The sequence below is a fragment of the Morchella sextelata genome, assembly GCF_020137385.1.
Source record: "Morchella sextelata strain SCLS chromosome Unknown scls_3, whole genome shotgun sequence".
NCBI classification, from domain to species: Eukaryota; Fungi; Ascomycota; class Pezizomycetes; order Pezizales; family Morchellaceae; genus Morchella; species Morchella sextelata.
In genome coordinates, this window is record NW_025408618.1 from 654,249 (window position 1) to 670,798 (window position 16,550).

Here is a 16,550-nt window from a genome sequence, read left to right on the forward strand (position 1 = left end):
GTGATAGGCAGTTGACGCACAAGAGGAATGGTTGGTGGTTGGACACCGTGAATCCTAACAATCTTTTCTCCTCCTCCTGCTGTTTTTCTCTCTCTCTGGTTTTCCAAGGAATAGAAGGGATGGGTCCCAGGTTGAAACAGGATTGAAGGAACGCGTTCCGAGTTCAAATCAGTGTGGCTCGAGCCGCGCTAGGAGCCTTGGAAGCGACATAGGAAAATACTACATGCAGTTGGTACGTAACTAGAGTACATGGTACATACATAAGCTAGTTGAAGAAGGAAATGAGCGTGGCTTAGACTGTATGGCACCTCAGCTGGGCTGTCATGTAGGTACAAATCATCTATCCCTGATAAGTGACACCCTTACGGGCCTTGCCAATTGCCACACCTCCGGGTTCAGCTGCGTTACACACTCACAGCCTTGAACTAATCTATTCTAGGTCTAGTAGCCAGCCATGGTTATCCCAAACATTTTTCCCACGTTGCACAGCCACAGCCACACGCAAACCAGGTACATACTTGGATGACGTTACTCTTTCTTTTGCCCGCTCAACTTTATTCGTACCTCACCTCCGCTGTATTCCTAGAGCCAGAAAGCGATAAGGTTAGTAATTGGCAAGGGACAGGAAAAAAGGAAAAGGACGGTATCAAATACCGCTCACTGTAGGTATATTTGCCCCTCCATTTTCGGCCTGTATAAGAAGCAGCCATGTACTGGTGATATTCGGTTCAAATTAAATATAGCTAGAAGTTTGTGTATCTGTCACGGCCAGCTTCGCCTTCTCTCTCAACTTTTTTTCTTCTTTTCTTTTCTTTTCTTTCTTTTTTTTTTTTTGCTTAAAGAAAGAAAAGCATCTCCCGGTTCTCTCTTAACTTGCATATTCGCCAAGATGCGACTCTATCTCATCCCGATCTCTACACGGCGTACGCTCATCTACGGCCAGAGGTTGAACAAAATCACACACCCCCATCCATCACTTGCGGATAAGGCGTCAGCGTATGTTTATGCGAGCAGACTTTCTTGGGATATTGTGTACTTGCTAACCATGATATAGACGAGCTGCCAAAGTATGGTTGTCATGGGTATGCGATTTTCTCTCCACTCCGCAGTCCCTTTGCTGCGCTGTATTCTAGGAGGGTTCAATCGCTGATAAATTCTGCAAAATTAGGAAAACGGAAAAGCCGGCTGGCAGCGCTCACTCACCGATGCGGGGAATAAGCTTTTCAACCGGATACCCTATGAAGAATGGTTTGCCAGCCGTACCATCAAAATTCTTATCATTTGAAGGTTCTGACTGTATTCATTTTAGGGGTCTCAAATCAATTCCCCCATTATCAGCGCGTCGAAAACAGGACGAAATAGACCACCAAAGGGTAGAAGTCATATACCCACCATCCGTCATCAAAGAGAACAGAATTCCGGAAATAATCAAAACGCTAGCAACGGAGCGTAATGATATCCACCGTAGTCGGTTGATCTGGTCAATGGCTGGAATGCCCATAGTAGCGCCATTTGCTTTGGTTCCCATTATTCCCAACGTATATATCTCTGGAATCCGTTGGTTCTGTTATGGAGCGCTGATTTGAATACTCGCTCTAGATCCCGTTTTTCTATCTTCTATACCGAGGTAAGCTCCCATATACCCTAAAATAAACTCACGAGTAAGTAGGACCCCCTCATATATTGACGCCCCGTCTAGCGTTCTCCCACTGGAAAGCCCTCGCCGGCGCAAAACACCTTGAATTCCTCGTCAACCACCAACTCCTCCAGCCCACTCCAATAACAGAGCTCGACTCACTTTACCGCAACAAACTCGAGACCGAGGCAGAATTCAAAGAGAAGATATTACACAACGACTCCGAAGAAGTCATGCTAATCAACTCGAGGGACGCTAAGGAGGTACCATTAACACCCCTCAGTCCTTATTTTAACTTATCTCACAACCGCCATAGATCGCAGCGTCGATTGAAGTTCCAGCACTAGCCGTCGAGTGTGAACGTGCATGTGCACAGGTTAGAAAATCACTAGAAACTATATCAGGCGGGAATTTTCGGCTGGAGGAGGAAAGGAAGGCAGAGAAGGAAAAGAACCGGTAGCCATTAAGAATAGGGGAAAGCACCGACACAATTAGCAAGCAACTCCAAATCATTGTATACTAAGATAGTTGTATAAAAAGAACGACGAATGGACGAGTGGATAGGTGAAATCATGTAATCATAGCTCATACCTACTCTAATCTGTTGTAATATCAAGAAACATACTTGGTTACATACCTATCTATGGTGTCTACAGAAGTTTGATTCCTTGCTTAATTTTTTACCCAACAATAAAAGATGAAACTGTACGATAAATCTGGATGAAAAATATTTATATGTACAGCTTACGTGCCAAAGAATCGCTGGTAGTGTTTTTTTGGTCTGTCCTCGAGGGCTCCTAGGATAATCCCCAGAAAATATACCGGGGGGCGATTACGGGGGTGTAGCAATTACCGCGGCCGGTAAAAATTCACTTAACTCTTCGTCTGTTAAATTATATATCTGCTAAGCTCTCGCGGCTGTCTGATTCAGTGGCTAATCTACGTTTCCTTTTGGTGGGATCGGCTGTCTCAGATTTTTGACTGTACGATCTTGTCGCGTCGAATTATAGAAATTTCGTATTTAAGTAAACAGCGCCTATTTTTGGTACCGCAGAATTCGAAGAAGTTATGAAACATATTTAGTGTTGTATCAGATCTTAGATCGGCGCTGGAATTTTGCTCGTGCGTCTTTTGGCAAAATTTAAAAGAAAGGGCCTCCTATATATATATAACGATAATCTCAGTACTAGTACAGCTAACGCGTACGGTATCGGTTTCAGTCTTTATTTTTCCTCACAAATACAGTTGTCCTCCATGGCCAGGTTATCGCGTATAAATTAACCGCACTCGTACTATAAAGGTATAAGATCCCGCCCAAAAGCTCATTTTCCGGAGTACTACATAATACCAAAAATGGTATGGATTCGCTACATTATTCTCGTTAATGCGCTAGTAATGCAGCAAGAATACGGCATTACTACGGTATCTTTTTGTAATGCCGGTTTAATTCCGTATTATATTATTCACTCAATCCCGTTTTTTCGTACTGTACGTACCGTTTTACATGGTTTTTAGACTAACTGCCGATCAAAAAAAAAAAAATGATTAAATTATCAAAAGTAAGGCAACAAACAAACACAGCTGATCAAGCTTGTAAGTATTACTTATTAGTTAGGCCATCATGGCCGGATGTTTTCTTCCCTTGTTGGCTTCTAGTACTAGTTACATCGATCATATGCTATACATGTATATACTTATATATATCGACACTCTTGATCACAGGTCCCTAGTCAACCTTTACTTACATGTATATATATGTATAGGTCATCTATTGATGGTCCTCATAATCATCCCGGTAAACTACTAATATAAAACTGATCTCGTTCTCCTTAAGCTTATCATCCTATCTTCGAATTCTTCCCGGATCCCTTAGACCATATTACACATATATACCCTATATTAACAAGTATGGCTCTCTAAAATGCTCGTTCTAATTCGATATTACCTGTCTTTATTTTATTTTTCCTTACCTATTCTATTTTCGGAGAGTTTATTGGAGTGATTGGTCATTACTAATGTACCGAGTGATATCTCATGATTTAATTATCCGTGGGGGGCAAAAATCAAAGTTTTCTTTGCGTAACAAAAGTCCACAATGAACACAACTCCAATCTGGTCACTTTATAGATAATTACCGAGATATTGAGTAAGAGCCTAGCTACATGCTCAAGAAATCATACTTAAATGCCCAGAAGACTTTTATTGTTACGTGAATATATGCACATCTACTCTAGCTTCGAAAGTATTCATGAGTAGGAACCTACATGTAGTTATGGTAAGGGTCCGTTAGTGCGGGCGTTCTTGAATGTCGAGGCTCTTTGTAGGTATCGCTAGTGTTGGTGGGGGTAACAGTTGCGCATGCACTCTTTGGTGATCTCAACTAATAATCTATTTATATTTATCAAGGACTAAGCGTAAGTGCATGAACACTATGTATCGTATGCCCAAATTGGGTGAGTGAATATTCGAGAACATGAAGAAAAATTAATTTCTCCTGTTGAGGAATTAGATGCATATAGCTAGTACACTAGACTAGGATAACATGCTCTCTAAAAGCTAATAGCTTAAGGTGAGCTCTTCACATATTTATATTATTTGGGGTTGTCTCGTGATCCACATGGTTTATAATGAGAATGAGAACAAGAATGCGCACATAGGGTATACTATGGTTGACGGTCTAGGAAACTTTCTTTATAATTATTTGAGTATTTTCAACTTTTGAACACAATACTTTGTATGATGGTGTTAACTTTTATTATTCAGGTATATATACCATACGTAGAGATTGTCACAAGAGCCAGAACCAAGAATCAGATTACCAAATTGAGACGTCGACTTCAAACTTATATTGTAGATAATAATAAGACTTTGGTAACGACATATTCTATTGCCTTACAAGCCAAGTTTTCATAGATTACTGCCCGTATTTCAAATGCTAACCGGCGAGTGATATTTCATGAGTCGGCTCTTTAAAAATTGTATATACTTATCTGGCTAATAAAGTACGCCTCGAGATCTGCATGCAAAGCGATAATTTAGTATGTATATGTAGTGATTTTTCCCAAGGCTCGAGCTAAGGACGAAATTAGCATTATGTACAAGGATACATGTACAGTATCAGAAGTGGGGGTAAAACTGATACCGCATCAATACGGCATTGTGAGCATATGCCGCTTTATCTCCGTATTTTGACGAAGTAAACGGTAGTGTTACCGTAGTGGTACGGTATTACCAAAGACTACGATACTCATTTTATCCACGTTTCTGTCACTGTACAGCGTAGGTACTTAATACAGTACTGTATGTACATGTATTCATATTTATCCCCATGGCCCAGCTGATGTTTATGATATATATATATCGATAAGATTACCGGCCTAGTGTACCAGAATCTTCGGATATCTTATATTATTCTCGTCAGCCGGATACCGTTTTATACCCGTTTTATACTGAAGTAATTAATTAATTAATTTCCGTTTTATACCCATAGTGGGATATGATATCCTGCTATAGAGGTATGTCTAATCCCGTTAGGGAGGATGTGCTATGATCTTAACTATTGGGTACGACCTATCGATTTGTTGGATACCTTATCCTTTTTTGATAAGATATCATTATTTTTTACCGGAGCTTATAAGATATCCTTAGTTAAGGAGAGAAATTATATCGGGGAGATATATTCTGATTGATAGAGGATATTCTACCCTCTGAAGAGCCGGGGGATATGATCATAAAGGACTTTAGACTAGAAAAGATCGAATTTGACTAAGTCCAAAATTGTTAGGGATGCCAAATACTACCAGCAGAAGGACACTCGAACATATGTTATAATCGGCATCCTTACAAAAGGATATAGATCTATAGCTATATTCACCAGAAAAGATATTCTATCCTAGAATACTGTATCCCGTGCTGAAGATGAATTCGAACATGTATCTTTACCTAGAGATAAACTGAGACATGTATCTCTTGGCGGGGATAAATTACATATCGAAATCTCCTATTTAAACTACGATTGACATGTGATATCCCCATATAGGGAATGATTATCCCAAATCGCCTAAACGTATACCGTATCCCGATTGTGTGTGGAGTTGCCTACTTTACCGCCTAGAGGGGTATTTTTTTAATAATTTTCTCTTATTTCTTTTTAAGGTCCTTATTAGACTATGGTTTTGATAATCTTAAAATATTTTAAGGTTTAACGGGCTTGATTAGTCTTATTTAAGGTATTTTTGAAAAATAAGGCTGAATAATGTTTATTCGTGAGATCAGCATGATAGCCTGATAGGTATGCTTTTACACTTATTCGCCATAGTGAATTTCGGAAATGAAGTTTTTATTAATACTGAATTTAATATGTACATTGATTTAAGACAATCTATTTAACCCACCTACCTGCCTACCTTCCTACCTGCCTATCGACCTATCGACCTATTTCGCTCAATTAGGTGGATTTGGTGCTCGATTTGGTGCTGCATTCGGTGCTGTATTTGGTGCTGTATTTGGTGCTCGATTTGATGCTCGATTTGCTGCTCTATTTGATGCTCGATTTGGTGCTTGGTTCGGTGCTGCTGCTGCTGCTAGATTCGCTGATTAGCCTATGTTTTTGATGATTAGGGGATTTGGGGGGGGGGGGGGGGGTGGTGCTAGGAGAGTAGAGGGGGCGGAGATGGTAGAGAGGTAGAGGGGAGGGTATTAAAGAACAGATGGAAGAACACGATTTAATATTTGCTAAGTGCCTAACCCTAACCCAGCCTTAGCACCCGTAAATGCCTATAATCCTGACCAATTTTACTAATTCTTATTTATTCGATAAATCTAATACCAGAAGAGGTCTTAGAAGAGCTTGATTTAGAGATAATGCTGAGCAAAATGTCATGCTTTCGCCCAAAACAGGCTTATTTTTTGCTTTTTTGAGACATATGCCTTATTTAAGGCTTTTCTGTGTCTTAGAGTTCAAAATAAGGCTTATAACTTATGGGGTAAAGGCGGTAATGTAGGGATTAGGATGTTGAAATGAGCTGCCATGTTTCATAGTATTAATTAATGTACGTACGTAAACAATGCATATGGTCTGTATACTCTCTAGATTGCACGGACACGTAGATGATCGAGGTTAATTAACTCTACTCGAGTAGTCGTAACTCGTTGATATAGTCGTAGGGCCCGGCCATGTCAACTGAACAAGGGACTAAAGTACATGTAGCTTGTGTTTCCTGCACGATGAATGCTTGTACTCAAGTAACAATAATGTGGGGGTATTTGCTTATTTTACCTGATACCATAGCCGGAAGGGTGCATCAATCATGATCAAACAATCAACCAAGCTTGTATCACTATTATCTGCATCTCTTTCGTAATATAAGTACAGCGTGTGGTAAAGTTATTGTAGAAGTATGGGAGGGGTCCTATTGGCCGATTCAGCCACTTAAACCCTGTTTTTAGATCCCTGTTTCTACAATAATTCTCCCTCTCGCTGTACGTCTAAGTGCAATTAACTCCACCGACCAAAGAACAACCCGGCGTCGCAAACCCTCTAATGGCCAATTATGTTCACTAGCTAGCTGCGTATGCACATGTAACCAATTTAAACCTGGATCCCGGGTTTATGAGCTGGCGCGTCTTGGCTTTGATGCTGGATAGCTATGGGGGTAATAACATACCCAGGACTCATTGGCTCTCTTAAGATCAAGTGAATACATGTACTTATATCTTGGACTCCCTCCTACTCCAGGGTAATAAGCATCAAGCATTCTATAGATCTAAGGATGGCCTCCGACAGGCCGACTCGTATGCAGGGAGGCATTGTACATATTGGAGACAGTTGCGATCTCGGAGATTCGAATGTAGCTTAGCCGTGATATTGATATTACTTCGATTATCGCCTGGTGGGCCGAAACATGCTTAGAATCTGGTGCTCTGCATATTGTACAAACCCGGCGCCTGCCTTGCCATATAGGGTAATGATACAATTGAGATTTCAACAAGAAATTCTCATAAACAGTAATTTTCGGCGCCAAGTTGGCGAGCCTGTAGAGTGCCAGATTCTGAGCAGGTCTCGGCCTACCTGCGGGCGATACCAGTCTTTTGGTCGGACCAAATTTTCTTGTTTTACCATGCATGCAGGGCTGAAAGAGGAATAAGCCATAGAGTCAACCCAAAGTTTTTATTTAACATATTTGGTTAGAACCTAAGGGCGACTACCAAATATTGAGATCGAGTACCGTCTTTATTGGTTTTAAGCTAAAATTGGGCAAACCATATGGTTTCTTACCAGTGACACGACTGAGTGTACCTCGATTAGAATACGCCTATTTACCGAGTTTTAATCAATACTATTTGTTCACGATACCCGCCGCTTGATAGAACCTTAAAAGTAGTACTAGCTTAAAGATAACTCAAGCTCGAATGTGCTTGTAGGGGCTCGATGCGCACTATTCGCAAATCAGATTGAGAAGACATTGACTCATTTCAAAATCTGTGACATCATGATCCTTGGCCGGTATTAAACTTAGAGAATCTGCATGCTGATACCGGGATCTCAAAGATGCAATCTCTATCCTAGTCGGAATAAAAAGAATCAAGAGTAGTCTTACGTAGCCACCATCTCAGACAAACCAGTCTATCTCCCATTCCCATAGAAGAGCCTGGTCACGTGGGCCCCGGGCTAGCGAGTGATCGCCCATGATTGAATGCTTATGTGCATGACGTACGGCCTACATCATGTAGACTTCCATAGGGCACCAGGCTTGTAATGGGCATCTCCCTCCTCGGTGATGATGGATGTTAAGTAAAGAGGCTCAATGTGCGTGGTTCATAGTTACTTTTGATTCCCTTTCTTAGTTTGACGCATTCATACGTTATTGCCCGGGTTTACTCCTACTTATACTCGAATTCTCGATATTAAATTCACGCCAGGTATCCGCCCAATTCTGACTTCCCCACTGTAAACCTCTCGAGTTCGCACTCTCAGAACTATACTCATTCCAAGATGTTACCTGACCTAACTCTATCAGATGTCTCATAGTCGGACGCCCATGCGGGCAATTCCAAGGTTTATCCAATTCGCCCTAGGTAAAAACACGCGGTCAGCCTCAACCCTCCAAACCACCAAGAAGAAAGTTATATACCATATGCCGGACAATTTTCCGCATCCCCTTTATTGTGAGCGCTCGGCCTACTTTGGTGCTCTTCTTGCAAGCTCGCATTGCAAACATACTCCGAACCTTGGAACATCGAACTGAAGAATTACCTTGGTCCTCATGAACTAAGTGTATAAGCTCTTCCAAGTCTTTGATACCGAACACAGTCTCTTTGCTTAAGGGTAAGCTAATTAGTCTGCACCTTGCTCCAGTAGGTGCTTCTGGATCCACCTCGATAATAAAGCCATTCTTTTTGAAAACGTCCAGATGTTCTGTCACAATAACTTCGTCCATCGCCATTAATTCTAGTGTTTTTGGAACCACAAGCCTTTGGTTTTGAACCACAGTATCTAGTTGCAATGTTTCGAAATTATATTTTTCATCAGACGCATGCTGGTCAATGATGAAAAGGTCGTCTTTTCTGGTTGTCAAAATAAATCCTTTGTTGAACTGCCCTTTTATTTGCATTTCGAAGAAGTCCTTCTTGGAAATCGTCAAATTTAAACGTTCCTCGGCAGATAAATCGTCCTCGGTTAAAGTAGAATTAGATGGAGAGGTGGTTTTAGCAGTAATTCCTGTAGAGAGTTTTCCAAGTGATCCCAGCTGTTTTTTCAATTGGGCCACTGACGTGGAACATGTTCCAAAGACCCTCCTTGTAGTATACGCTGGCGAGCCTTCTAGGATCTCGAATGCTCTCTCTAGGTTTTTCGAAGTAGGTTTGGCCACTGAATCCTCTGCTTGCTCAAAAAGCTTCTGCGCACGTATTGAGGATTGTTTGAGGAATTCATATTCATCCATAAAATCGTCGTCCTCGGGATCCTCGTCGGGTTCCACCTCTTCATTTTCTACGCTCGAGTCCCCCTCGCCGTCCATGATTTCATCACCACCAATTGCGCTGAATTCTACGTTAGGGATAAATGATTGATTTGAACCAACCTGGTCTGGAACAACTATGGTTTCCCCCAGCTCACTGGCGTCTGTAGATATCTCATCCGGATCCTTATCAATGTATTGATTTTCGTCTAAAACCATCTCGTCCGGCCCTTGAATCTCCATTTCCCTGCCAATACCCTTATGACCCTTAACTAATTCTGGTCCAAAATCATCGGCCTCCTCCTCCGGCTCCCCTTGCCGCTCCTCCTCCCTGAATTGTGTCTGAGCCTTTGGCGCTGCGAATCGACTCAAAACCCCCGAAGAGAATTTTGGCTGTCCTAACCTTCCTAACTTTACAATTTTTGACCCTCCAGTTTCAGGTGCAATGACTTTTCTTCGTTTACTCGGTGAGCTCGGTGGACTGTTTCCGGTTGTGATAGGATCTCGGTCGCCAATCGTGATAGTAGCTTTGTTCGCCCGCGATCTCCTGGCGTAACACGATAGTTTTGAGAGGGGACTTGTCATTGTAGTAGGCATATAAGAATGCGAACGAATATTTGGGACGGTTATTAAACTAGGGAGGCGTGCCTCAAACTCTTCGGCTTCTTCAATGAGGACGTCATCTGAGATTTCATCCGCCGTTGTCGTGAAACTAAACGAGTTTTTTGATCGTTCTAGAATTTTCTCGCGCTCTTGAACCGTCAGTGGCGTGAAGCTAGATTCTCGAAGCTTTTGGGGCAGATCCATGGCATATTTCGGTAATGCTTGGCATTTTTGGTGAGAAATAGAGGCCTCGTTAATTTGAGAATGAGGAATCATCTGCTTATTTGGGGGTTCCGTGGCTTCAAGGGTGATATCGGCATGGTTTTCCGGCGTCATGGTCGGGTCATCAGCCTTTGAACCCTCTGGTGACGGTGAATTAGTTGAGTCGGGGGGCGGGTCAGGTAGGTTGAGGGTATTTTGTTTGTAATTTGGCAATTTTGCCTTGATTCCAAGTTGAGTATGGGGTACGGTTTGTTCATGATTCGTGAACATTTCCATAAGCGAGGCCTAATCAAGAAGATATTTGCTTTAGTACCATCTGGTGGATTCTTAACAGCTGTGGTACCTTTAATGATTCCAATAGTTTTGCTTGATCATGGAGCAAGATGGACCGCTTATCAGGGGAGACATTCACATCATACGCATCTATTTCACATGAGAATCTGTATTTGCCAAGATGAAACGGCTAGAGGGTATATACTTGTATCCATATGTATATCAGCAAATATAAATGGGGATTGCGTAACATTGAAGTTCTTGTAAACTTCGTTAAATGCCTTTGATATCTTTAAAAGTCAGCATTTCATTATCAACCACTTGTGGTTCTATGACATACTTGAGGAAGAACACAAGGTCTGCCATTGACGAAGAACATCTGTCGGTCAGGAGCTTGGCGGCCTTCTCCAACGGTAGGACGCGAGATATGGCCAATTATCTTAACTCCTTTACTTCTGAAAATTCCAAGAATATATGAGAAACCATAATTCAAGTGAAACAACCTATGATGGTATGACTTACTCTGATCCGCCGCCTATCCGAGTCATGCCGATACCTTTGCGGGTACATGTCATCTCAAATTGTAGATCTAACGCCACCAATGCAGTGAGAGTTTTTGCGCCAAATACATTCGCAATATTCTCTCGAGTTGTTGGATTGCCTTTTGTAGCAAATACTGGAGTCTTTCTCCCCCTTGGTGGTTGATTAAAAACTGAAAATTTCACCCCTACATAAATACCCGCATATGCTTGTAGTATACCTAGTACTTTGGTATACTCTCTCTTAATATTCCTTTCTAACTCACTTCTCCTTACGGGTAAAGTCTTGAATATATTTTCTACCAGTACCGTGGTACCGCGTTGCGCAGCTGCAACTGAACGGGACTTCAGTTTTCCAGAAGTCTCGAATTCAAGACGGGTGCCTTTTGGGGCTTCTTCAGCAGTTGCTGTGGTAATCTGAAGATCCGCAAGAGCACAGAGCGAGGAAAGAGCTTCACCACGGAATCCAAAAGTTTTTACGTTATCGAGGTCATCGTACGACGTAAGCTTGGATGTCCAATGTTTTAGAGCTATAGACTCATAGTTGTCGGAGGTGATGCCAACACCATTGTCGGCAACTTCGACGGAATCGAGACCATAATTCTTGAACCGTATCTCTAATGACTTGTCAGATATATTGATTGTTGCAATTGAGTTACACGAGTTTTATAAACTGAGAGATTCAATCTACCGATAGAGGTTGCGCTAGCATCAAAGCTATTCTCTACCAATTCTTTAACCACCGAAGTCAATCCGTCACCAATAACCTGGCCAGACTGTATATGATGAACCTGAGAGGTTTAAACATGGTTAGTAGATGCATTTTTGCCCACCAATACTTGGATATGTGGCCACATACAGACTTCTGCTCAATAGGCTTTATTGTAGCCATCACGCGTTTAAAGTAGTACGCGTACGTTGTCTAGGTATGACAGGGCCTAGCTAAGTGACTCTATCTCTCTTTCGTTACCCGGCCATACATCCCAGCTTATCAGTAACTACATGTACCTGCGAGACCACGCTGTCCAAAGCGATAAGATGACTAATTATAATCTGTATTTATGAAATACGGTTAGACACTTTCTATATTCAGATGAAATATCTCTTTATTAAAAAATAATTCCCTTATCTTTGATAAGAAGACTTGAACAATTCTTTGCACGTGACCTACCGTCCTTTTTGATTATTCTTGCAGTACAGCGAAAGCTTGCTATAACGGTACGCTCGGGACCGGAATTTGGTACCGTTATAGAGAGATTACCCTTATATAAGAGGTGATTGTGCTGAAATCCGGGCAAAAAGGACCGAGAAGTGCTACCGTTATAGAGAGATTACCCTTATGGAAGGTACCGTTATAGCAAGCTTTCGCTGTATGTACCTACACATATGTCATAGTACATGTACCGGTAACGTATTTGTGTCAGACCAAAAACCACACTTTGGAGGCGAAAAGACTCAGCAACAATCACTACCAAATTTGTACGTTTCCCAGTCTGACACAGTACCATATCACAACTGCCCCACATCAACTGACAAGGCTGTCCCTACTCCCTAGGAATCATACATGCTCACATGTAGCAAGACTCATCAAACGAGGACACATTTCAGTATTGATCTCGGCATACCTTAACCGTACGCTACTCAAAATTATTAAAGGTAGAGAGGCGCGACAGGTATGTCCTTAAGTGTTTGATTTGGTAGCTCTCTAAATTCTTGTTTCTAATGGACTGGTTCAGATTCAAACAAAAAATAGACGGATATCTCAACGAGGTTCCGAAATTCCCAAAGATGCCACCTGTGTTAAACCAAGTCGACATACCCACTCTTCCTCTCCTATACCACATCAAACGTATCTCGGTCAATGAGAAACCCCTAGCGACCCCTTCTGCAACTCTCAATGCTAAAATTGGCTTGATTCGAACTGATATCACCAAGCTCCACCTCCCAAATGGTGCAATTGTCAACGCTGCCAATGAAAATCTTATTCCCGGAGGAGGCGTTTGCGGAGCAATCCATTCTGCAGCTGGCCCAGAGCTCATAGAAGAATGCCACCGTCTCAATGGCTGCAAGACTGGTTATGCAAAGGTAACTAGAGCTTATAGGTTACCTTGCAAGAAAATCATTCATGCTGTCGGGCCTATATACCGGCTAGCAAAAGAAATGAATGAGCATGAAACAAAGCTGTCTAGTTGCTATACAGAGACCCTGAAATTGGCTGTTGGCAATGGCTTAACTGCTGTCGCTTTCTGCGCTTTGTCAACAGGAATCTATGGCTATCCTTCATACGAGGCTGCGGGCACGGCTATTTCGGCTGTAAGGAGTTTTCTTGAATCTGAGGATGGCCAAAAGCTAGAGCTCGTCATCTTTTGTAATTTTGAGAAAAAAGATGAAGATGCTTACTCGGAACTTATCTCGTAAGTAATGTAATTTTGAGGGAGTTTCCAGTCTAGTATCGTTCTAACGTACCTGAAGAATCTACTTCCCACCTGCAGGACCGGAAAAGAAAGTTGAGAAGACAGGAACCGTTGATGTCACCAAAGATTTCGAAGCAAAGCTTATCGAGTCGATTGGCAATACTCTTCCTGGACTCACGGAAACCAGACCCACCGAGGCCCCTTGTTCGAAGAAAGATCCCAAAGAAGCGGTAACCACTTCTACGGTGAAAAATAGCCTGAAGCAATCCACCTCTGTGCCAGTAAACTTTACAGAGAGCGATGGGCCAGGTGACTTTATTCTGATAGATAAGGACGAACATAAAACTGAGGATAAAATCTAAGCGGTAAGTATGGTTGCAGCCCGTACATAAAGCACGCCTGTTGACCTTAACTAGCGAATGAAGTTCAACCATCGGTAGTTCTATAGTAGAAGTATGGTTGGAGGGAATACTCGTTACACTCCATGTCGTCCATAGGGAATCGTTACGATATGGTTTGTGTAAAGGGGAACGCAGGAACTCTGCTTGATTAGTTAATGAATCCTATTTGTGAGCTTGTTTTCCTCATTGGCCAGAATCTTTTCTGAATCTGTCTCCCGCAGTTGTGTGGCAAAATACAATGAGGTTAAAGTTTGTAGCCATACTGCTACCCATACTGAAATCTGCATATATATCTCAAAGGTTCCTTACAAATTCACAGTGTGTAGCTTCCATTCCGAATCCCCATTACAACTTGAGCATATCTCTTTATTCATAAATTTCCTCTATCGCTCCTTATCCTATTTAAACATGTCAATCCTTCCGGAAACCAGTCGAACACCAACCCAGTCAGCTGAATCAAACTACAAGATATTGTGTCCAACCCTTTGGCTAGAAGCAGAACTACGCAGAAATAGTGAAAGAAGCGGTGTAGGAGGACCAAACTCACGCTTCACAAAATCCCGCGAAGATATCTTTTGGGAAGAATTCGAAAGACGTCTCGCAGGAGCCAATCACACTGGTCGGGATTTTATCGACTTCAAGAACCTCACGGCCGATGAGTTAAGGCCTCTAATATCAGAATGTTTCCGCAGAAGCTCCTCGGATTTTACAAGGAGGTTCGACGACCCACGATGGAACCTTGGGAAAAGTAGAAGTGAGATTGTAGAGGAAATTTTGGAGCAATTACTTGCTTTGCGCGAACAGGAAGTGGCAGCCGAGTCCCAGTCCCAGTCCCAGTCCCAGTTGCAGTTGCAGTTCCAAAATTGGTTGGATGAAGGTGAGGCGGCACAGGAAATACAGATCGAAGAGGAACATATGCCTTATATCGATCGGGGGACCACTGAAGCGACACTTTTATCTGATACTCGTTATCGTAGAGCGTAACGAGGAACGAAGTACATAAGCCACGAGACAAAAAGCATTTGTGCGTAAGTCTTGCTCCTATCCTAGCCAAATTGGGGTGCTAGTTAGATGCTAATCATAGTCAATAATATCTATCAGTGATACAGGGCTATGCATGGGCTATGCATGGGCTATAGTGGAAGATGGTCCGGGGGTTGAACCAATGGAAGATAACGGTATGCGGTATTGAGGCTGCTTGGAAACATTGGGCTTAAGGGTTTCGGGGAATTTTGGACAGATGCGGAAAACGAATAGTCAACCAACAAGGTTGAGAATTAGAAGGAACCTTTGAGATGGGATGGTGCAATTGAATGAGTTGTCATATTGTTGCTACGTCGTTGCGTACAAGAAATCATAATGTGGCATGTTTTAATCTCGAGCTCACAAAACGTTCTTTCAAAGCGACTTGATACTTGCCACCGGGTCCCTGTCTATACTTATATTCATTATTGCTGCAAGAGAAAACATCTGCCATACATATTCTTGAGAGAACCTGGTCCATATTATATCTATTCCGTCATATGCGCTCATATGACTGATTCTAACTAAACGGTCGACATTCTGGGGCTGTATTTCTTCAGTTGCGATCCTTGTGGGAATGCGAAACTGGTGAGATGTAACAGCGGGTGGGATCCGGGAACAATCGATCGAGCCTCCTTCATGCTACAATGGAGTGTTCCCCCACACGAAAGAAAAAGAAACAAAAAAGGCCCTCGCCCAAAGAGGAAAATCAAACACATTGCGCGACCGTACTCGGGGCAGATAAATAGTATCGGACAAGGCAGGCTTCTTGCCCACCAATGGATACGCGTACCAGAGTTAACGTCTGCTAAAAAAGTCCAGAGACAGGACGTGCATTGTCGGTACTTTTTTTGCCTGCCTGCACACACATGTATACATATCTACCCGCCGGTAAACTCCCTACATACATACCCACAGCCATTTCCCCAGAAAAAAAAGGGGGGGGAGTGTCACAGTTTGCACCGCATGGATATATCTGTGTATATACGACATTGATGCTCTCAGTTCTTTTTGTGTCGGTTTAAATTCTCATTGTTGATTGGCTGTAGCTACTAATTGGGAGAGGATCAAAAGGAATTACATGTAATTTGGCCCTTGGCGCGTAGGGTAAGAAAGCCCCCTAACTAGACGTAGCCAGTAGATGTAAAGATCAAGGTTTCGCTGGAACCCAATAATTTCACGGAAGCATCAAGACCGGCCACTCCGAGACACAGAACTCGAGACAATGACGATTTTTTTCTCATTAAGACATCGGAGATCGGCTCAGTATATAGCTCTATTATATACGGTATTATCTATGTTGCTTGTCTCTACACTAGATCTCTGTATGTACATGTGTTCGATTCTAGATCGTGCAGTAGAGATGTCTGTTGGCACCGTGACATACAATTATGAATATATGTTTCTTTGGGAATATTACTACATGCAGTGACTACATGTTGTAATTAATTGCCGTGATATATGCCGCTTTAAAATTTACT

At 42.2% G+C, this 16,550-nt stretch overlaps 4 protein-coding genes across 4 annotated transcripts; 3 read left to right on the forward strand and 1 right to left on the reverse strand.

Annotated features, from left to right (window-relative positions):
* Nucleotides 1–889: 889 nt before the first annotated feature.
* H6S33_009002 (uncharacterized protein) lies at nucleotides 890–2,096 on the forward strand (the record flags this gene model as incomplete). Its single annotated transcript, XM_044840349.1, has 7 exons — nucleotides 890–996; nucleotides 1,055–1,082; nucleotides 1,169–1,248; nucleotides 1,310–1,538; nucleotides 1,600–1,627; nucleotides 1,700–1,899; nucleotides 1,953–2,096. The coding sequence occupies 7 exons, from the start codon at nucleotides 890–892 to the stop codon at nucleotides 2,094–2,096; spliced, it is 816 nt and encodes a 271-aa protein (XP_044697817.1).
* Nucleotides 2,097–8,499: 6,403 nt separating this feature from the next.
* Nucleotides 8,500–12,123, reverse strand: H6S33_009003 (uncharacterized protein; the record flags this gene model as incomplete). The annotated part of the gene is made up of 9 exons (XM_044840350.1): nucleotides 8,500–8,709; nucleotides 8,770–10,704; nucleotides 10,763–10,842; nucleotides 10,898–10,982; nucleotides 11,033–11,147; nucleotides 11,215–11,419; nucleotides 11,498–11,848; nucleotides 11,923–12,022; nucleotides 12,091–12,123. 9 exons carry the CDS (start codon nucleotides 12,121–12,123, stop codon nucleotides 8,500–8,502), a joined length of 3,114 nt encoding a protein of 1,037 aa, XP_044697818.1.
* An 896-nt stretch (nucleotides 12,124–13,019) lies between these two features.
* H6S33_009004 (uncharacterized protein) lies at nucleotides 13,020–14,007 on the forward strand (the record flags this gene model as incomplete). The annotated part of the gene is made up of 2 exons (XM_044840351.1): nucleotides 13,020–13,645; nucleotides 13,704–14,007. The coding sequence occupies 2 exons, from the start codon at nucleotides 13,020–13,022 to the stop codon at nucleotides 14,005–14,007; spliced, it is 930 nt and encodes a 309-aa protein (XP_044697819.1).
* A 447-nt stretch (nucleotides 14,008–14,454) lies between these two features.
* H6S33_009005 (uncharacterized protein) lies at nucleotides 14,455–15,030 on the forward strand (the record flags this gene model as incomplete). The annotated part of the gene is made up of 1 exon (XM_044840352.1): nucleotides 14,455–15,030. The coding sequence occupies one exon, from the start codon at nucleotides 14,455–14,457 to the stop codon at nucleotides 15,028–15,030; it is 576 nt and encodes a 191-aa protein (XP_044697820.1).
* Between the last annotated feature and the right edge of the window lie 1,520 nt (nucleotides 15,031–16,550).